Source organism: Pleurodeles waltl, chromosome 6 (genome assembly GCF_031143425.1).
Source record: "Pleurodeles waltl isolate 20211129_DDA chromosome 6, aPleWal1.hap1.20221129, whole genome shotgun sequence".
Taxonomy (NCBI): Eukaryota; Metazoa; Chordata; class Amphibia; order Caudata; family Salamandridae; genus Pleurodeles; species Pleurodeles waltl.
This window is the reverse complement of record NC_090445.1, coordinates 7,627,871-7,650,309: the sequence shown is the minus strand read 5'-3', so window position 1 is coordinate 7,650,309 and position 22,439 is coordinate 7,627,871. Positions and strand designations below refer to the sequence as shown.

The following is a 22,439-nucleotide window of genomic DNA, read 5'->3' as shown; positions in this document are numbered from 1 at the left end:
CACTCCCCCGCCTCTACGTGTCCACCGAACAATGACTTCAAACAAACACCATAAGCAGGCACCATAGAGGTAACTGACTCAGACATGTTCTTTGTAGTGGACCCAGGGGTACAACTTACCAGATGTGAGTGCTGATTGAGGGCTGGAGGGGCTTTGGGGTGCGGCCACTGAACGGAATGGCACAGCCTGCAGCCATGCTGGGCTGCATGCGACGGGGTCTTCACCTAAAGGGTGTCAGCTCTCCACTTGTAAAGAAACATGGACAAACCAGCACTACACCATAAATTAACCCCAATACGACTAGCTCATCTGGTCTACCCCGAGGGTGTAGAGATACTATGAGGAACATGCATACGCAAAATAAGCATTTTTTTGGGGGTTTTGCATTACTGTTCTTCATAGGGTAATTCATTGCGATGTTTGGGCTTTATGTGGGTGAGGGTTGAGAAAGGGAAGATTGGCATTTTGCAGTACAAACAGATTTAACAGCTGGACACCTACCATGATTGCATCTCTGAGTCTACTGCGCAGTAAGTGGGGGGGTCTCCACCACACTTCAGACAATACATTAACAACGTCCAATCACAATAATACCCTCAGGTTCCTGATGTGGACTGTGCTTGGGGTTAATGATCCTTGAAAACCCTGGCTTATTTTATCCTGCTTTACCCGACACCAGATAGATGAGGCTTTAATTGAAGAGTCTGATTTGGCAAGGACATTGTCCTCTGCATTCACTACAAAATGGAGCTCACAGATTTTTCTCCTCATACTCCACATATGCGAGAGGGGTTGCATCAATCTGCAAAGGGACTCCTTTGAAACCCTTTGGATTGATCGCTGATGAGCAACCCAGGATTTTATAAGTCCCTGAGACGCCGCTTGCTGACAGATACTCATCATTGGATAGTATGGGGCAGAGACTTTAACCTCTCTATGCAGTCCGGCGTGACTTAAGGGGCAAGAAACACCCAGACCTCACAGCTGAGGAGCCAGTACAAACAACGGAGAGCGAGGGGCAAAGGTCATACTGCATGGATTACACAGCTGAGGAGCTAGTACAAGCAACAGACAGAGGGAGGCAAGAGTCACACTGCCCAGACCTCTCAGCAAAGGAGCCAGTACAAATAACGTCACGCTGTGCAGTGGTCCCTAACAAAGCCATGCAATGTACAGGCTGTGACTAATTAAACTGCTCTAATCAAAGCCCTTTGGGTGGAAGGTAAAGATACAGCCTGACCTTTTTCTTTTCTGTGCAATTATACACAGGAATTAGGAGTATAGGGGGGAATAAATCAGGCTTGCAGCAGAAAAAAAACCATAGGATGGAAGGCAGTCAGGCAGCAAATAAAGCACAACCAGATCTGGATGGACCCACAGTAGGATATGACAAAACGCAGTCCAGTAAACGTTGTTACTTGTACAAATTCACAAATTAAGTGCAGTCTGTACCCCCAGCTTTGGGTGCACGAGTGAAACCCTTTGCTTCGAAATACTACTGCTCCAGATTAAACTCTTTGAAAGCAACTAGTTTGAAAGACTGTATCTGTACTGTAAAGTCACTTATTCAGAATGGTCTACTTAGAAACTTCATGTGGTTCCCAGTGGTCCATACTCTAATACTGCTTTTCTGCCTATTTAAAATGATACCCCCGCTATATGCTAAGCTTCCCCAAGCCCAGTGGCCCTGTTCTCTCACTTCTTCGTGCTCTGCAACTTCGTCTTTGGCATCCCTCCTTTCCTCCTCTCGCTACTCCAGCTGCTCCCCACAATGTAACTTTACTTTCTGGGGTGCTGCTGAAGCCCATTGTTTTTAAGTGTTGCCATCACCCATGCTCCTTCCCAACCCTACCTACCTTCTGACTATTCTGTAGGAAAGTCACTCTTTTTGGCATGGTTACCTCCACTTTTTGCCTGGTTATCAGTATTTAGACTGCTAACCAGGACCCCGGTGTTTGCGCTCTCTTGGTTACTTTGGTAACCTTTATACCCCACAATTTGCATCCTGGTGTACCCCTGTAAGACCCTAATATATGGTACTTGGGTACCCAGGGCACTGGTACACCAGGGCCCCCATATGGGTTGCAGCATGTATTATGCCACACGTGGAGCTCATGCAAAACGTGTTGCAGGCCTGCCATTGCAGCATGCATGAAAAGGTGCATGCACCCTTTCACAGCAAGTTATCCCTTATGGTAGGTCCTCCTAGCCCAGATGGCAGGGTGCAGGTCCCTGTGTGTGGGCACCCATGAATGAGTTCTGTCCAGTTCAATGCAGGGAAGCCATTTTATCCTTGTACTGGCCACAGGTCACAATACCTGTGGTACAGCTACATAATGGTAACTCTGAACCTGGGTATCAAACATGTTGGAATCATACCCCAATACTAATGCCAGTATTGGTGGCATGATTCCATGCACTCTGGGGGCTTCTTAGAGGAGCCCTCCCCCGGTATTGCTTTGACCAGTCTTCCAGGGTTTGACGGCAGCCCAGGGTGCTGCAGTCCCTCAGACCGGTTTCTGCCCTCCTGCTGCTTGACCCGCTCAAGCAGGGGAAGGCAGAAAAAAGGATTTCCTTTGGGAGAGAGGATGCAACACACTCTCTCTTGGAAATAGGTGTTACAAGGGTGGGGAGGGGTAGCCTCCCCGCGCCACTGGCTTGCTATGAAGGGCACATTGTAGGGTGAACAGCCGCACTCTACAAGTCACCTGATTGATTGATTGATTGACTCTTGCAGTAACCAAGGCTTGATTCCTGCCCCAAGGGATCTTCAGGGTCCAAGTAGCACCGGCTTCCAGCACTTCATCCTTGCAAGGACAGTCTCTCCTCTGCTGCTTCAGCAACGTGGGACTCCTTTCCAGGTGTGCTGATTATGTCTCACCGCAACTTACCGTGCCTGCTGCTAGTGGGTTGCCTGTGGGGGCTCCGACTGCTTCTGCTGGCTCTTCCGGCTGTTGAGGGTCAGCCCGGGTCCCCTGCACCTTGCTGGTCCTCTGCTCTGCAAATCCTCTTGTGCTCGGATTTGCATCTGCCAAGGCTTGTTGATGGTCATCCTGACCACTGACCCGACTGTAACCCGGCAACCGGCATGGAACATCTGCTGCACGACTTCAAGGACCTCCCTGAAGCTCCTGGACTCCACAGCTGATCTTTATCTTCCATTATCGACCCGGATCCTCAGTCACATAAGGGTGGGTAGTGGCTCCTGCCCCACCTGGACACTCCTGCGTGAACTGGACTCTGTCCCATTTTTTTACAGGTCCTCTTCTACCAGAATCCACCGCTGGGTTCCACTGAACTGGTATTGCAATCTTCCCTCTCCAAGTTCCCTTTTTAGTCTTTGGGAAGACCAGGTAACTTACCTCTGCTCTCCCGGTCACTGGGGGTCATCTAGGCACTCACCGGTAAGGGTCCCGAGTTCCCCCAGCTCCTAACTATTCCACAATCGCAGGTGGGGGACCTAATTTTGTGTCCAACTATTTTAGTATATGGTTTGCTTCCCCACCAGCCACCCCCACCAAAACGGGCTCTAGCTATTTTCTGCTATTTCTTGCCAATGGTTGTTCTCCTATGCTAATTCCTGATACTGACTGTGTATATAGTGTGTTTTGACCTTAAGTCGGGGGGAATGATCTAGTTCAGTGCTACTGTAATTAAGTACCTTTACTTCTGTAACACTGTGCGGTTCCTTTCATGTGTGATAAGTTGCTGTGTGACTACTGTGGCATTGCAAGTGCTTCACACTCCTCCTAGATAAGTCTTGGCTGCTCACCACAGCTACCACTAGAGAGCGCTGGCTTCCTAGACACTGTTCACTAACTAATAGGGGTTGCCTGGACCTGGTATAAGGTGCAAACACCATAGGTGTCAACTTTACACCAGGCCAGCTTCCTACATATTCTATCTCATAACTGCATACTTTATGTCACTTTTAGTTTTTATATTTTCAACCTTATTTTGGAACCATTTCTCAATAATTGTTTTCACATGTTTTGTAATTGAAGCATTTGGTACAAATGGGTTGTAATCAATACCGAGTGATTCAAGACGTCATTCTGTACTCTGTCTTCCACACACAAAAGATTAGCGTATTACGGAGCAAAGTGCCTGCCTGGAACTTATACTGTAGGGAGCAGCAGGTGGTCCATGCATGAAAATCCAACTCTTTCAATGGCAGAGTGGAAATATTTGGGCTGTTTTCTCTTACAAAAAAAAGAAAATAGCCACTGGTCACCAAAAGTAGACAGTACAATAAAAAAAATCTAGAACCCACCTGCCCTCAACAATTTTTGGGCAAATGACTGCATGCCATGCATGACTGGGCATCGCCTGAGCAAGAAAACATTGTGTGGATTAAACTTTTAACTTATCAGAAAAAGAAGGCACAGACAGCATGGACACATTCACATATAGAGTAAAGGCTGACATCGACCCGGCAATGCAGCTGAGAAGGGAGAAGAGCCAATTCACAAGACCCTTTTAGTAATGCTGCTTGAGAGTCCATTGTCAGAAGTGTCAACACTTGGACCCTGCATCCTCTGTAGTGAAAGGAATGCACACTCCACAGACACTTGGCCAGCTGCCCCTTCTCAGAACATGTGCGTATGAATGTTTGTCAATGGTATTACTGTGTCGCAATCCTAGCACAAAGGAAGTGGAGTGCTGTACATTGTCAAGGAGGAGAGAAAGCGGAGTTGTCGATGGTTGACGCACTGTATTGTAGTGTTCCTTAAAGGTGTTAGTGTTTAACTCTGTCCTAAATTGGAGGATTGTTGGGCAGTCGTCATCGATACAAGATGTTGTTCCTGATGCTGGGTGCAGAGATTGAAAAGGCCCGCAGTCTTGTGTGTACTTTGTTTACACACAAGAAGCACTGGAAAGCCAGACAGCACCTACAACGATGGTGCCCATTTCACACACACAAACAGCCAGTTGCCTCTAAACAGATCTTACAATCATGAGACAAACAAGCACTGATGTGCCAGACAACATCTACACAGTACACACACACTTGGTCAGCTCCACCTTCACAGAACATAACATCGAGAGACAACCAACCATCGAGGTGCCAAACAGCAGCTACAAAGATGGTGCCAACTCCACACACACACACACTTGAGACGCTGTCCCTTCACAGATCCTGCAATCATGAGACACAAACACGTGCCACAAAGCAAGGCAGCAGGTACAAAGCCACCAATGTCTGTGGCAGTAAAGGCATGAGACAAGTGTCATGAACAGCACAAAAAAGCTACAGTGCTTATACTCATACAGGGTAAAAAGCTTCCTCGCCAGAGAATCACCAGCCACATACACCAGAATGAGGCAAAACACAACAAATGTTAATGATGGAGAGATATTCCAAGCGGGGCAAGGCAGATCACAAGCATGCACGTCACTGCACATGTGCAGGCCTCACCTTCATGCTGTCCAACGACGGGACGACTAGCCCATTGGACCTATGAAGATCAGACACCAGACCCTTCAGAAAGGCATGAATCTAAAGAGGGAAAGAATCAGGAGAGAAAGCCACCAGACTATTCAGAAGATCATGAAGTAAAACAGGAGAGAGAAAGCAGGAGAAAGCTGCTTAGACAGAAAAGACAAAACAGCAAAGAGGAAGCAAGCAGATCTGTGTGTTAGTAGAAGGGAGTACTTTTAAATAGATGGAGCAGTAAAGAACAAGCGACTGCTGGAGCAAATCAGTAATCCAGAGGATGGCACTACGAGCCTGTAGTTAGCCACACATCGTATGAAGACAAATGTCAAGAGCAGAGATGTATAAAAGAAAACTCTCTCCACAACTGCAGCCACGTATTGTTTGTTAGGGGGTGAAAGTCCATGCCTCAAAAGCTTCTTCTACAGGACACTTCAGTGATGTGCGGCGGTTGCCATTTACCACGTTTTAGTGGCCACTACCGTCATGAGTAAATATATGTCTGGATTCTAACTGTGCAGGTGCGGTTAGACACTCGATAAATCATACATCACTCTTACTCATGCACTCATTTACTGATTCCTTCTTGCATTCACTCACTTACCCATCCATCATAAAACAAAACGCAAACTCAACAACACATGGAAGATACATTAGAATCAAAGTAGGAAAAATGAAAACATTTCACCATCTAAATTTTATGGGCAAATGCCTGTAGTATCAAATAGCAAAATGTATCAGTCTTGTAACAATACTGTACATACATAGTGTATCATTTCAACACAGTTGTTGCTTGTAAAGGCAACATTATTTTGGAGCAAAAAAAGATGTACAATGCACAATACCACTCCAAGATGGCTACCGTGTGGCCATCTTCAAATGCTAATGTGTGTAGTTGTATCAGTGCTGTACTGCTCCGCGGTGGCCAGCATAATGCTATGTTGGTCATCATGGGACGCTAAAATAATTATCACAGGCCTCAAAAAATCTATCCGCTCACTCGCTATCACGAGTCAGATTTTACCAGGGCGAGCTATTTTAAGGCTGCTGGTCTCTTCTGGGGAGGGAGCTTGAGCTGCAATCAACAGATGTTTTGTTCATTCAGAAACTGGATCAGCAATCAAGTTTACATCTTGTTTTTATGTATAAGCATTTGCTGTGCATTGAAAGACAGATCAAGTGTCAGCTTATGCCTTCTTACAAATAGCTGGTTATTTTACCCTGGGATTGGTCTTTACGTTGCTTTTTCTGACTTGTAAAGTTATAGTATTTTTTAAAGTGAGCTGAATTTTCTAGCACACAACACAGCTAGCTTGTAAATCAACAATACAAATAATTCAAAACTAGCAGTAAGGAAAGCACATAGTTTTGGTAATTCTGATGGAAACAAAGACTTTAGTAAGATCATAACAAACCAGAACATTAAATGCACCCACTGGTTTCACTTTCCATTCTTAAGTCACGCAGGGATCACAGATGGGCAGCAGAAGGCGTAGAGGTTTAAAGTGGAAGAGATTATGAAAAATAACATTTGTAATGCAGAGCTCTTGGCGTTGAAAATTGCAATTCGTTTTTTTTTTTTTTTTTTTTTTTTACACAAGATTAAGTAAAGCATGTGAAATGTAAGCAGGAACAACATAGATATGTTAACGCTTTCACACATAGTATGCTGGCTGGTAAAAAACTGCAACATTTACTGTTCTAATGTGCACGGAGCAGAGAAAGGAGCAGTACTACAGACTGTCACTAGGTGTCCCTAGGGACCTCTTTTGGTCACATACGGTACTGCACCCTGCAATTTTTAATTCAAGACATCCCCAATGACTTCTGGGCACTGTGCTGAAAAATGAAGCGCAGCGCCCGTTTCGAGACACGTTTACACTGTGCATTCAGGTTATGAGGAAGAGGAGACGAGTAATATGCTGCCTGACAAAAAAAAAAGTCACAACATCCTGGAAAAAGCAAACACTCAGAGATTGCAAGATTAAATAAAGCAGGTGAAATTTAAGCAGGAACAACATGGTTGCATTAGCTGAGAGAAAGAATGAAAGGGGAAGCTTTGCTGAACATGAGCAGAAAACCAAGGAAAAAAAATTGTCCTAGAAGAACAGATAAACACAAACAAAAACATATATAAGTGATTAGTTCCTGCTCCCTAAAAGAATAAGGAGGGACAAATAGGCATGACTGACCACTAGCAAACAAGGATTTCTAAATGACACTGAAACGAACAAATGAAATGGCTTTTAGCCTGCAGAAGTATAGAAAAAGTACACAAGATGTAGTACGCTTACGCTCGACCTTAAAAAGGAAGCGTCCAGTGCTTGCACAGAAGGTTCCTTCAAAACCTCCCCAACACTGGCCAGTGGCCGACAGCTGCACTGGGAAGTGGTGAAAGCATCAACTGACAGCTGCATAGAAGATGCATAAACGTTCCTACAAGGTTATCATAAAGAATACATTAAGAAAATGTAAATATGTAGAAAAATTGAGTTGGTAAAACAAAGAATCCTTCCTAAGAGGACCAAACAAGGATTCTCAAAGTGCAAAGCATTTAGCCCTGCGCTTTTGTCAGAGAGGTAATCAATACTAGACACCTTGACAATTACAGTAATCTATGAGAATCTATGAAACTCAGTACCTCTCTTAGTGGTCCGCTGCCTTTTGGCTAGATTTGCGCAAAAGGAATACTACTATACATACATACGAGCTTTAACACAGTGTTATAACGATGAATCCTTAAACGCCTGTTCGCCTTAACACATTTTCATTATAAATAACTTACCAATTAACCAATTAGACTTATTCTCTTTATCAGTGGCCTGTTACCCCCAACGGAGGCTTCCTATATTACACAAAAACTAGCAACAATTATGCACAGAGTCTTAAATTATACAAAGATACATAATTACAGCTAATTATAAAAATATACATGACATTTGGCAAAACAATATACAACCCCCCTGAAGAGGGCTGTAATAAGATTCTCACACTCCAAATTTTCTACTCTGTGTTTTTCATATAAAGTAACCAACACAAAAATCCTCGCCACCTAAAAAATCTGTGAGACTCCATGCAACAAAGTCTACAGCCTCCGAAACAACATAACAATCCACCCCTGAATGCCTAGTGGCTTTAATAAATGCATTTCTCAATATACTGGTCAGGTGGACTACTTTTTTTTCTTTTTTTTTATAATTACCTTATCAGATCCATAGCATCTAAAAACATTTCCAAAGAAGGAACCAATCAGACCAGCAGCCTTTATCATTGGCTTGTCAACATAACCAACTCTGGCCTACTGAATTCTGCATAAACTTTCCACAAGGCAACCTTCAGGCCTGCAGTCAAAAAATATAAACATACACAAAATTACAGTGGGCTGAACAATATTCAACACCTAAGGGGATAAGCAAAGATTTTCAAAGTGGAAATATTCTCCCTACTACGTTCTCAGGTGGGGTGTGCCCCTACACAGGGCACGAACATCTAAATCCTGGCCTGCTACAGTAATCTGAGATTCCATGTAATGCAATACTTTTCTACAAGCTTTAACACAATTTATGAAATGCCTACTAGCTTTAAAATATGATTTTCACAGTTAAAAATGTGGGCCTACTGTGTGTGTGGAACATATATATATATATATATATATATATATATATATTATAATAATAATAATAAAAAAAAGATTAGACCTACAGCATTTGACATAATGTTTTACATTGAGCCAATGAGGCTTATAGTCTTAATCACTGGTCTGACACCATAACCATGTCAGGAACTGGATTTTGCATAAGCTTTCCCACAAAGGAACTGTTAGAAAATGGGTTTCTGGTTAGCAGAGGTATGCACCCTGTCCACGCAGGAACCACAATCCTAGCCATGGCAAGACACAAGGCACCCTAAATTAACTTGCATTCACTCTCTGGTAGCTTGGCATTGAGCAGTCAGGCTTAACTTAAGAGACAATGTGTAAACAGTAAAACAATGGAAACTCCACACAAAAAGGTACCACACCCGGTTAGAAAAATCTAACTTAATTTAGTAAACAAAACATGACCAAAACGACAAAAATCCAATAGGTAGAAGTCGAGACATTAATTTTAAAGGAATAAATGTTAAATAGCGCTTAGAAGCAATAAGCGCTTAAGAGGGATATCTGGTTGCGCTGCCGGGACAAAGTCAAGAGTTCAGGCCGACCGCAATGGAGTGCGGGCTTGCTATAGGGACTCAATGAGGTCCACTGAACAAAAGTACCTTAGTCAGGTTTGGGTCGATGGCGATGAGGGAAGCAAAGGAGGCAATGTGCCAGCATCAGTCCCGCAGCAGAGGAGATGCATTGACTTTCCCCACGTAGCAGTGGCGGTGCAGCAATATCAAGGTGCAGTGAGTCTGAAGACGATGCGATGGAGTCTATCCTCACACAGGAGGCAAACCACTGGACTCACTTTGGACCTGGGTTGGAGAGTTTCAGGTCCAGTCCTTCTCGCTAGCAAGCAAGGAGTGCAACAGGTCAGCAGAGGAGGAATCCAGCAGAGTAACAGTCCTTTCAGCAGCACTGCAGTCCTTTCTGGCGGAGTGTATATATAGGTCCATAAGTGTACTGAGCCGGTGGTGTCTGAGGTCGAGCTCTTATACCAAGGGGTGCCTTTGAAGTGGGGGAGACTTCAAAGAGAGGCCTTTGAAGTGCAGAGTCCCTGTCCTTCCTGCCCTGGCTCCAGGCTCCAGGTGGGGGGTATGCGGCTCTTTGTGTGGGAAAGGGACACAGCTTATTCAGGTGAGTCAGCTCCTCCCTCTCAACCTGTCCAGGATGGCCCATCAGGCTATGGATGGGCCAGTTAGTCACACCTAAGCTCCATTTGTGTGTGGCTGTCTGGAGGGAATACACAAGACCCCAGCTGTTACCAACCCAGGCATGTATTCAGACTAAGGAAGGACGCACTAGATGGTTAAAGTAAGAAAATGCCAAGGTGCATTTTCAGAATTACAATTTAAAATCTGACTTCATCCTGTGATTTTAAATTGTGGTTCCAGAGACAACAAACTTGGGGGTCCCATCTCTTCCAAATTGGAAACTACACTTTTAAAATGTTATATCAGGGCTCGAAAATTCCACTCGACCACTTACATTGGCGAGTCTCATTTGATCCGGTCGAGCTATTTTTAATACTTACTCGTCCCTTCTGGCGAGTTGACAATGAACAGGTGTTCTGTTCAGTTGAAAAGTGGAGGGACAATAAAAGATGCCTTTAAATCTTGTTCTTATGTCACATTTGCTCTGTGTTCACAGACAGAGGCCAAAAGTCTGATTTTCTAACAATTAATTTTCCTTCTGACTGCAGAGTTCCAGGACTTTGTAAGGTGAACTGTGTGACCTGCTGCTTAGAATGTAAAATAAAAGGAGATAGTGTGTCAGGTTCTTCCTAACACACAACACTGAAATGACTAAGTCAACTGTGCAAACATTTCAAAGTATATTTCAGTAGTCGTGAAAGCCCTTTTTTAGGTTCAGCTTAGAAGTGCAAACGCTGCTTTTCCGACGTGTTGATATGTATCTGGGCTTTTAACAACGCCGACCTCACACGCCCATCATTACCACTCGTTCGTGGGCTTGCCCTTCAAAAATCCTTTGATGACACTGGTGAAGGGTTTACATTTGTCCCTCCTTGGGGAGGTTTTGTTACTGCCTTGGCCATCGCCCCCGTTAGATGGCTAATTGCACTTTTGCCAATAAGTTTGACTGCGAACGAACTTCTTTTTCCTTTTGTGTGACTCTTCACGCTGAGGCTCACGGCGGCCGTGGCACTGTGAATCAGCTCGCTTATGTGAAATTGTTTTGCCTTATATTTTCAATTTAGGTGGCAAGAAAAGTCCGGTTAGGAGTTTACAACGCTAATAACCACTTTGAGCTAATGCGAGACCCACTGCATTCCAAATGCTTGTTTATTTAGGTGGTGAAAAAATATTTTAATAAGATGAAAACAATTCAGAATACTTTACATGTTGATGTGCAAAGGATAGGTTTTCTGAAACCCAATTTTCACCGATTGTTAATACACTATATAGTTTTATCAGTAAAGCTGCAAGTTAGTGGAGAGGTTTTTGGACATTTCTTGGAAAGTTACTGTGTGCAGATGGCAATATGTTACCACATCGTGGTTTAGTAGTTTATTTATTAAAATTGAGTGTGTGAACAAAGTGAGAAACACTCCTGCCCTGATGGCAATGTTGTTAGTAAACTAAACAAGTCCTAGGTTATGTGGGCTAGACCTCATGGGTATGTGGGCTAGATTCTTGTGATGCATGCAGCAAACTTTATTCTACTTAATCAAACAAAAGAGATTTGTTCGTACTGCAGAAATGCTGAGCTCACATATTTGAAGGTGCAATCATATGTGAGAATTAAGAAAAAGGGGACTCTGTAAACTATTTGCCTAGGACCACACAATTTGAGACCCGTTTACGGTCAAGTACATTACAGTTAGGTTGAGTAGATTATTTAAGTTACTCGACCTGCAGGTCTTGTAAAATTTTTATGATTGTGAGAGCCCTGATGTGGTAATCCCAATTTTATTGAAATGGGAAAGATAGGCCCTGCAGTAGTGAATATCAAATTTAAGAATTTTTCACTACTAAGACACGCAAAACTCAAGAAGTACATGCTCTAATTTTTAAATACTGCACTTTGCATTTGGGCTGCCTAGGGCCTACCTTAGGGGTGACATATGTACTAAAAAGAAAGGTTTGGGCCTGGCAAGAGGTTTAACATGCCAGGCTGATGCGTCAGTTTAAAAGTGCACACACAGGCTGTGCAGTGGCAGGCCTGAGTCATGTTTAAAGAGCTACTGAAGTGGGTGGCACAATCAGTGCTGCAGGCCCACCAGCAGCCATGGGTACAGGTAGTGCATCTTCCTAGGGACTTATAAGTACATTAAATATGTCAATTAGCAGAGAGCACATGCACTTTAGCACTGGTTAGCAGTGGTAAAGTGACCATTGTCCTAGAGCCAGCAGAAACAGTAGGTCCGAAGGCAAAACGTCAGGGGAAACCTTGCCAAGGATGCTAGATCTAAGAGCAACCATTGGGTGTACCATAATAAAATTACAAACAAGTACAAACTAAAATTGGAAAAAAACAATATATTCTTGCACAAAGAGCATGACTGCTCAGAACTCCTGCAAAGCAAGAAGTGCTCTCCTTTGTCCACACTCAGGACTGTGAACCAGTCACCAACAAATACAAAGCCTGCATCCCAGAGGAACCATCATAAAAGGATTTGTGAAAAGGGCTCTCCCATCAACGGGACTAGAACACCCCTCGTTTTGGAGTGAACCGAACCAAAGGTAGCAAAAACAAGCAGCTCTTCGGTCTGGCACAAAGCACAGCAGCTGAATCAATAATGCAGACAGTGAGGGCCACATACGTTCTGCCACAAAAGACCATGCTTGAGGACCCGTATTCAGAGGAGCAAACATGGCCTAGATCCCAAAGTACAAGCTTAAGTGGTGCCCAGACACAGAAAGGCTGCAGAGCTGTGAGTTGGTGTGACAACAAGAGGGAAGGTAGGTGGTATTATTATAAACACTTTAGTGAACTGCCAACCATAAGCCCACAAAAAAGTTTTTTTTCCCTGAAGTCTGCAAAGAGTATCAAGTTGGGTATGAACAAACTGGGAATAAATGTCTTACGGAGTGGCAAGTACTCACTTCCACGAAAATAAATAAGAAGAAAAATCGTTTACTTGCACAACTACTTTTCCATCAAGGCACCTAGAACATGGTAAGCAGGAGAAGCATGTGTTTTAAAATTAAGCAACATGAATTAGTCCTGTAGTGACATGCGGCAGTTGGGACTGAGCATCTGCCATGAAAGAAAGGCCCAACCCCTGATCAAGTCACACTGTGACATCATCTACCATGAAATCTTAAACAAGCTGTGACCAATCCGTATCTTATGACGTGCAGCTGGCAATGAGCACCTGACATGAGAGTTGAAACCACCTTGACAACACTGTGCTGTGAGGCACAGGGGCTGGCTTGGAATGTCCACAATGCAATATAGAGGGTGCTTGCATTGAACCTCTCCAGTGGACCCTACTTAGGAAACTTTTAACTGTAACGTTAAACTCACAAAGAGTAAGGACCAGTAGTGACCTTCCCAGTCACTTAAGTGCAAGACGTGAAAACAAGGTCTTAGAACTTTCAAGTGCTATCAAACCCACCTCCCCACCGCCACGAACTGGCCCAAACCCTTCATCGAACACGTCTTGGTATTATTACTGTAATATGCACAGGCTCAAACTGTGACTTCAGAAGCAATAGATGTCTAGTTATTAAAGAGCTATGGCCCATGAGACTCGAACTAGATCGGTGCCAAGGAAGTAGCGACCTGCCATAGCTGCCCTTTGAGGCTGAATGCGCTTATTTTAAAAGGAGAGTCATCGCGGCAGTGCCGGGGGGGTTGTGAAGAGATTTAATTCGCTCATCAACAGTGATGTGGCCTGTAGCAGAGCCAAGCAGAGGGGATGGGGAAAGGCATAAAGCAGTTGTGTCAAGACAAAGAGTCAATGGCAACTTCTTTTAAGGGGACAAAATACACAACATTACTGACAGAATATTGGAGACCATTCAACTGATCAACTAACACCTACATCCATCCCCTTTTGTCTAACATAGGAGTTATGTTTCTACAATTTGCGCATACGAAACTCTAAACTAGTCTTTTGTGAGAGACCGATATAGGAGTATTCATATTTTGATTAATATATAGGGCAAGCCCTCTTTGTGCGATATACGCTTTAACACAGCATCATTAATTCATTTTATGCCCTTCAGTTTTGCCAAATAATTTATACCAGCATTAATACAAGCAGGTCTGTTTTATCGCAAGTGCAATTCTTGTGTCAGTGGCTCCATAAACAAAAAACTCACCTAACCTGTCTGAATGACTGGCTCCTCTTTGGGAAGAGTAGAGAACTGGGCGTTCCTGGCAAACTTCATGTATCAGAAGTTTTTTTTTTTTTTTTTTTTTTTTTTTAAACATAGAATTTCTAAACAATGTCCAACTGTACAATAGTGAAGATACAATGATGTTTCCCAGGGACAAAGTCTCTACCGCAACTTCCATCAATGCCCCGATTCCGCAATTTTTGCAAATGTAAATTTGCATGCTAGCATTTTAATGTGAATAATTTTCATATGCAAAAAATAAAATACTAGGATAATTAAAAAAAAAACATCTTGGTAATCAGCCGGAGTGACATTTCTGTGTTTACAAAATATAAGGTAATTTTCAAAATAATAAAGCAGTTCTATTATCTGGAAAGCAGAAGCCAATGCATTATCACTCCAAGATGTTAAGTGTCAAAGGAATCAAGTGCATGAATATTTTTTTAATATATACATGCAATCCCACTTCCCATGTTTGTTAATTCCAGCATGGCAGCTGGACCCTAAGACCATTGTTTTATCTGCCTTGAATAAATGGGAGCTCAGCAGCTCAAAAAGTGGGCAAGCTTCCTCTCACGGATCCACTATGAACTGCAACTGTTCAAAGAGTGTGGGGGTGGTGCTCCACAAAGACAACACTATGAACTGCAACTTTTCAAAGACCTGGGGGGCTACTCCTCACAGACTATGTACTGCACCTGGTCAAAGAGTGGGGGCGTCTTCTCACAGACCCACTATGAACTGCAGCTGTTCTGGAGTCCGAGGATCTTTGGGCTCGACTAGTAGCAATTGCAAATTAATTGAGTGTACCTCAGAAGCCTTCTTAGTACATCGTCTCTGAAGAACTTTACTGGCCAAAGGCAGCAACTGTCCCATAAGTGTACAGAAAGGCAAGCTTTGCAGAGATTTCATGTAAGCTTCTGCCAGGCCTGAGAGCACGTCCCAGAGTACATCATGGGTTATCCAATACTGTGCCTTCATAGGAGAAACACAAAGCGTTTCCTTTTTACCTGCGCTCCTTCCTCTTTGAAAGCTGCCTTGTTTAACGGCCTGAGGCAAAACTGAAAAACAACCTTTTGTGGGTTCTCAGGTTGAGTCAAGTGACTAAGTTAAAGGGCAGCACTCCGATTTATGCAGCTCAGCCCCTGCTCAGACAAGGGATGGAGTATCCTGTAGGACACGGTTCCAATGTGCCCCTTCATGCTGAGTTCCACTATAAATCGCAATAAGAAAGCAGTTTTGCTTTGGTGCACGGTCCTGTATACTGCCGCCTCCTTCACCACCATATGCAGATCATGAATGTCTCCGGCTGTTGCACAGCCATGTCGTAGTTCCTACATCTTAAAATCTGGTTGGTTAGGGAAGGGATGTAACACACCTGAAAATGACTGACTGATGCTTACTCTGCTATTTTTAGGTTTGCCTGGCTGAAGTTATAGACAAATGACATTTCTTAAGTCAAGGGGGGGCAGGTGTTGATGTTCAACTTGTATATGTAGCACACATATACTTCAATTGCCTGAGCGATGGATAATGATATCCACTTCACCCACTGACTACCTAGAACTTAAACATGCAACACTTTCAAATGTTGGTGCTAGACACGGCCCTCACCCACAGCCTATGCTCTGCCACCTCATATCCCCTCCCAAAGCAAGCCATTGTCTGAGCCCCTCAGAAATATCAGTGGTTACTGGGCATTGGTGTTAGAGTTCAGAAAGAGTCAATGCAGGGAGAAGAGGGAATATGACCTTCATCTGATTCCGACGTTACACAGTTAGGGTGCTGGAATCTTATAAGGCTACAGAAAAATTCCAAACACTTCTACAATAAGGGAAATCGTTCACAGTCAAAAATGACAATACTTTATTGACTGGAATGAGAGCAGGTATGGGAGTCCCAGAAGGGTTACTGTGCTCCAATTTTATCAACTGTAGCCATTTACCTCTGGCATAACGGGTGAGCGTACTGTTCGACCTCAGAATGAACAACAATTACAGTACTAGAGCAATGGCCCACAAACTTGATTCCTGAGGACCCCCACTAAATCACCACTGGGAGCCCGGCCCTCCAAGCAATTTGTACAATTTAAATTTCAAACATTAAAACAGTAATTCACAAAAAATACACAAACAAGTACACACATAATAAATACTCAAATTACTAAAGATGTTATGTTACAATGTTATGATATAATGGATTTATAAAGCGAGTGTACACACTGAAGGGTGTCATGGTGCTGGAGCGGAGATGCAGACTGCTTTGACTTGGCTACCGACCTGTCTAAAGAGCCAGGTTTTCAGCAAAGACCTAAATTTCATATAAATGGTGGAAGCCATTATCTCCGCAGGAAAGGAGTTCCATAACTTTGGGGCCATCAATGCCAATCTGGTACCATCAAGGTTTGTTAGAATAAACTTTGGAACCTCCAGGGGGTTTTGGTAGGATGATATAAGGTTACGCTTCGGCAAGTATTTCTGGATTTTAGCTGAAATAAACATCATGGAGAGCTTTGAAGTTTAGGCAACCAGTTTTGAAGATGGTTCCCCGAACTATCAGAAGCCAGTGAAGTTTCTCCAGGAGAGGAGTGATATGACATGATCTAGGCTGATGCCACACCTGCCTGGCTTCCTGATTTTTAACTAATTGCAGCTGTTGAGTTAGATTCACTGGAAGTCTCAGGTAGAGAAAATTAGCATAGTCAACGCAGGACAAAACCAATGCAATATTAATCTGAATGATGGCATCATTTGTAAATTATTTTCAGACTGCCTTTATTTTTCAAATCCAGAAAACACAGGCCGAGGTGACAGCACCCATCTGGGGCTTCATAGATGGGCCCTTGTCCACCAGTATCCAAAGACTTTTGGCCGAGTTTTTGGGCATCGGGAGAGAGCCTCTTTTTTTCCAGCCAAAAGGAGAGGATTTCTAGAACCACAAGATTCAAGTTGCAGGTAAGTACATGTGCAAGTAAGTAACCAACATATGTGTCAATACCACTTTGTTTAGCATTGGCAAGTTATACAGTTTTTTTCTCTCTAAGATGCCCTCTGAGTGCATTTTCCAATAAATCCAACACTGGCATCAGTCTGGGCTTATTGTGCTGAGATGTATGATTCCAACCTTCCCAGTATTCAGGGAAGCCATTATGGAACTGTGGAGTTTGTAATGACAAACTCCAGACCATATACTCAATATGGCCACACTGCACTTAACAAGGTCTAAGAATGGACTTAGACACTGTAGGGGCATATTGATCATGCAGCTATGCCCTCACATGTGGTATGGTGCACCCTGCGGGGTGCCTTACCTATGCCACAAGTAGTGGTTGCCATGTCGACTTTTTCTCCCCACCAGCACACGCGAGCTGCAAAGGCAGTGTGCATGTGCTTGGTGAGGGGTCCCCCAGGGTGGCATAAAACATGCTGCAGCCCTTGAAGACTGTCCCTGGCCACAGGGCTCTTGGTACTATGGGTACCTTTTACTTAAAAGGGACTTAACTGGGTGCCAGGGTTGTGCCAATTGTGGAAACAATGGTACAGCTTTTGGGAAAGAACACTGGTGCTAGGGCCTGGTTAGCAGGATCCCAGCACACTCTCAGTCAAGTTGGCATCAATATCAGACAAAACATGGGGGGGTAACCATGCCAACAAGGGTACTTTCCTACACAGGTATTACAAATATCAATTTTGCTTTTATATATCCACTAGAAGCTAGTATAAAGTCAGCCCCCAGCAGAGTGTCTGCGCCAGAGTGGTGATCTCAAGTGTGTTTCTTGCTTATCCTGTTTTCCTTTGCCTGAGACTAACCATCATATTCCTATTGTACTTGGTTCTTCATGGATACAGGAAAGTGCTGAACAGTTCACCACACCCCTCTGAGCCGCCTTAAGGTTCTTCAAAGGTGTCTCTTATCCCATGCTCCAATCCGTTTGTTGTTATTTTTCAGTTTTGGCTTCAGCATCTTTGTGCCAATAGTAAATCTGAACTGTTCCCTCCCCTTATCGCACACATTTTCCACCGATTTCATTCAACCTTTCTTGTAGACACTGGTTATACCACTGTGTATGACCGCAGCACACAAGTTACTAATTTGTGCTTTTGTAATTCATTTGTCTCTTTCTCAAAGTGCATTACGTAGTTTGCACACGTGCTGTGAGGAAACCCACCTCATTAACTGCTACTGCACACTTAAATCTTAAGGCAGCAACATCAACCTACAGGAAATTCGAGTGGCAGCTGAAAACAGCGAAAGTTTAGCCTTTTTCGATAGATTAAATGGGAGAAATCTGGACTGGGGATAACCATTTTCACATTAAGCGATTCCATACAGGCCCTTGTCAGATAAATGAGACTGCAGCATGTTAGGGCAAGTGAATCAGGAAGACAGATACTCAATTTCTACTGAATATGTGAATTATGTGGCTAGTGCTGGCTTAATTTCTACTGAATATGTGAATTATGTGGCTAGTGCTGGCTTTAAATCTCTAGAGAAAAGCATTCCAAAGAGATGTTCAACCTGCTCGGTTGTGAAGGGAGAATACAAGTTAATGAAATCAAATTGTACATTTTACGACTGTTACAAGTCAGTACGCACAGTATCTAACTGCTGCATTTTCACAAACACACTTGTCAAGCGGACTCTCAGAGACCTCACAGCGGGTGAGCAGTCGCAGAGGAGTCAAAAGTACAGAGACACACTCACGGGATCTTGAGAATGGCGGCTGTCACTGTTGGGAGTCTCAGGCCGAGGGCTTCCATCTTTTGTTTTCCTTTTCTTCTTTGCCCCAGAAGGTACTACAGGGGTGCTTTTCTGTTGGAATTCCTTCAGCTGTGCACAAAGTCATTAAAAGAGAATACATCAGATAAACGTGGCCTCCAAGTAAAGGGCATTTTTCATGCACAATCCAATTCTTTTTCGGTTTCTTGAGTATACCTGTGTGTGTTTCACGGTGGACTCATATTTCCTGGCAGAATATTTATGTAGTCAGGCAAGTAGAGTTGCCCATGTGCTTTTGTGATTCTGCCGGGTGGGTGGGGGTCAGTTTTTTCCTGTTTGGGGAGCTTAGCACAAGCAGGACAATACAGAAGTTGTGTTTTCTTTTTAGTGGAAGAGGGCTGTCAGAGTGTTCCGTGTTTCGGGGGGCGCTCAGAATGTGCACACAGTGTGTTCATGATGTTGGGGGGGGGGGGAGGGGAGTCTGCCCGATACTTTCTTGCAGGGTCACTCCTGGCTAGGGGGGACTGTCAGTATGCGAAGGGGCCACTGATGCTGTAGTTGCAAGGCTGCTACTGGCTGTGTTTATGTTGGTATTTATGTAGTATATGGACGGGATGGTGCAATGTGTTTGTGGTGGTGGGGGGGCTCTGTCAGTTTGTTTCCTGGTTAAGGCCTGTCAGTATGTGGAAGGGGGGGTGACAGTGTGTTGTGTTGGGGACTGTCAGTGTGTGCAGGGAGTACTGATGGTGTATGTACAGGGCTGGTACTGGCTGCGTTTGTTGTTGTAGAAGACATTAGTCAGTATGTGGAAGAGGTGGTGACAGTGTGTTTCTTATGTTGGGGGGTGTCAGCATTTTTCTGGTGGGAGGGTGGCGCTCAGCATGTGCAGACAGTGTGTTTCATGCTGTATGGGTCTGACTGTCACTTTCTCGTGGAGTGGCACCTGGCTGGGGGCTGTCAGTGTGTGCTCCTGTCAGGAGAGGCTGGCAGTGTCCTTCCTGCTGTGGGCCCGTCAGTAAGTGGAGGGTGTGGTAACAGTGTGTTTGCTGGTGGAGAGAGCGGCGACAGCGTTTAGTTGGTGGAAGGGATCTGTCATGATGTTTCCTGACAGGGGGCTGTGAGCGTGCGCTGCTCGTCATTAGAGGCTGATGGTGTCCTTCCTGCATGGGGCTGTGAGACTGTCCGTGGATGCGGCAGTGAGTAAGTGTAGGGTATGATAACAAACAGTCTGTGGGTGGAAAGAGTGCTGACGGCGTGTTTTTATGGTGGAGGGGATCTGCCAGGAATTTTCCCGGAGGGGGTTGTCAGTATGTGCAGGAGATACTGATGGTGTATGTGCAGGCCTGGTACTGGCTGTGTTTCTGTTGGTGGCAGAGGGGGCTGTCAGTCTGTGGAGAGGGGGGGCTGGCTGTCAGTCTGTGGAGAGGGGGGGCTGTCAGTCTGTGGAGAGGGGGGGCTGTCAGTCTGTGGAGAGGGGGGGCTGTCAGTCTGTGGAGAGGGGGGGCTGTCAGTCTGTGGAGAGGGGGGGCTGTCAGTCTGTGGAGAGGGGGGGCTGTCAGTCTGTGGAGAGGGGGGGCTGTCAGTCTGTGGAGAGGGGGGGCTGTCAGTCTGTGGAGAGGGGGGGCTGTCAGTCTGTGGAGAGGGGGGCTGTCAGTCTGTGGAGAGGGGGGCTGTCAGTCTGTGGAGAGGGGGGGCTGTCAGTCTGTGGAGAGGGGGGGCTGTCAGTCTGTGGAGAGGGGGGGCTGTCAGTCTGTGGAGAGGGGGGGCTGTCAGTCTGTGGAGAGGGGGGCTGTCAGTCTGTGGAGGGGGGGGCTGTCAGTCTGTGGAGAGGGGGGGCTGTCAGTCTGTGGAGAGGGGGGGCTGTCAGTCTGTGGAGAGGGGGGGCTGTCAGTCTGTGGAGAGGGGGGGCTGTCAGTCTGTGGAGAGGGGGGGCTGTCAGTCTGTGGAGAGGGGGGCTGTCAGTCTGTGGAGAGGGGGGCTGTCAGTCTGTGGAGAGGGGGGCTGTCAGTCTGTGGAGAGGGGGGCTGTCAGTCTGTGGAGAGGGGGGCTGTCAGTCTGTGGAGAGGGGGGCTGTCAGTCTGTGGAGAGGGGGGCTGTCAGTCTGTGGAGAGGGGGGCTGTCAGTCTGTGGAGGGGGGGGCTGTCAGTCTGTGGAGGGGGGGGCTGGCTGTCAGTCTGTGGAGGGGGGGCTGGCTGTCAGTCTGTGGAGGCAGGGGGGCTGGCTGTCAGTCTGTGGAGGGGGGGGCTGGCTGTCAGTCTGTGGAGGGGGGGGCTGGCTGTCAGTCTGTGGAGGGGGGGGCTGGCTGTCAGTCTGTGGAGGGGGGGCTGGCTGTCAGTCTGTGGAGGGGGGGCTGGCTGTCAGTCTGTGGAGGGGGGCTGGCTGTCAGTCTGTGGAGGGGGGCTGGCTGTCAGTCTGTGAGGGGGGCTGGCTGTCAGTCTGTGAGGGGGGCTGTCAGTCTGTGGAGGGGGGGGCTGGGGGGGCTGTCAGTCTGTGGAGAGGGGGGGCTGTCAGTCTGTGGAGAGGGGGGGCTGTCAGTCTGTGGAGAGGGGGGGCTGTCAGTCTGTGGAGGGGGGGGCTGTCAGTCTGTGGAGGGGGGGGCTGTCAGTCTGTGGAGAGGGGGGCTGTCAGTCTGTGAGGGGGGCTGTCAGTCTGTGAGGGGGGGCTGTCAGTCTGTGGAGGGGGGGCTGTCAGTCTGTGGAGGGGGGGCTGTCAGTCTCCGGGGAGCTGTCAGCGTGTGCTCCTGTCGGCAGAGGCTGACACGAGCCCCTCCTCCCCTCGGCCCCGGGCTCACCTTCTTCTTGGCCGCCGCCAGCTTGCTCTGCCTGCTCCCGTCAGCCATGTCCGAGCGGCCACCACGTCACCGCCCTCCCGGCATGCACCGCGCGGCGGCCGGCCCGTCAGCACCAGCCCGCGGCCGGCGCGCGCGAGCACGCAACGCGCAGCAGACGCTCTCCCGCAGGCCGCGTGCACGCTCCTTCCGGAAACAGAGGGAGGAACTAGGGGAGGACCTTAGGATGTGGGCGGAGCCTGCGTCAAGTCCAAGGCCACAGGAGCGATGGGCGGAGCGTCACAGAAGGGAGGGAGTGTGCGCATGCGCACTGTCTCAGTGTGGGCGGAGCGTTACCGCTCAGGGGACGCTGCGCATGCGCACTTGTTCAGTGTGGGCGGAGTCAAGGCATGTCTGCTCGGGTTCGAGGCCGGGGAGGGGAGGGAGCTGTTCAATGGTAGCGCTTAGAGACCCTGGCGAGGCGCTAGAGAGCAGCACCTACGTTTTGTATTTTTTATTTTCCGCGTGAACTGTGCATATAGGCCAACGTTTCAGAAAAAGAAA

General features: G+C 46.1%; 1 protein-coding gene across 6 annotated transcripts in view; it reads right to left on the bottom strand.

The window, feature by feature from the left end:
- Positions 1–22,054, bottom strand: part of GOLGA2 (golgin A2) — a 236,504-nt gene extending 214,450 nt beyond the window's left edge. For 3 of the 6 annotated variants that reach the window (XM_069236974.1, XM_069236975.1, XM_069236976.1), the window contains exons 1-3: positions 21,900–22,054; positions 19,094–19,219; positions 5,420–5,500 (exon numbers count right to left, since the gene is read on the bottom strand). In XM_069236974.1, coding sequence (XP_069093075.1) covers positions 5,420–5,500; positions 19,094–19,219; positions 21,900–21,947 — 255 coding nt within the window. In that variant the 5' untranslated portion in view covers positions 21,948–22,054. The remainder of the gene's footprint in view (positions 1–5,419; positions 5,501–19,093; positions 19,220–21,899) is intronic. The other 3 variants (XM_069236977.1, XM_069236978.1, XM_069236979.1) reach the window with 1 other exon arrangement.
- Between the last annotated feature and the right edge of the window lie 385 nt (positions 22,055–22,439).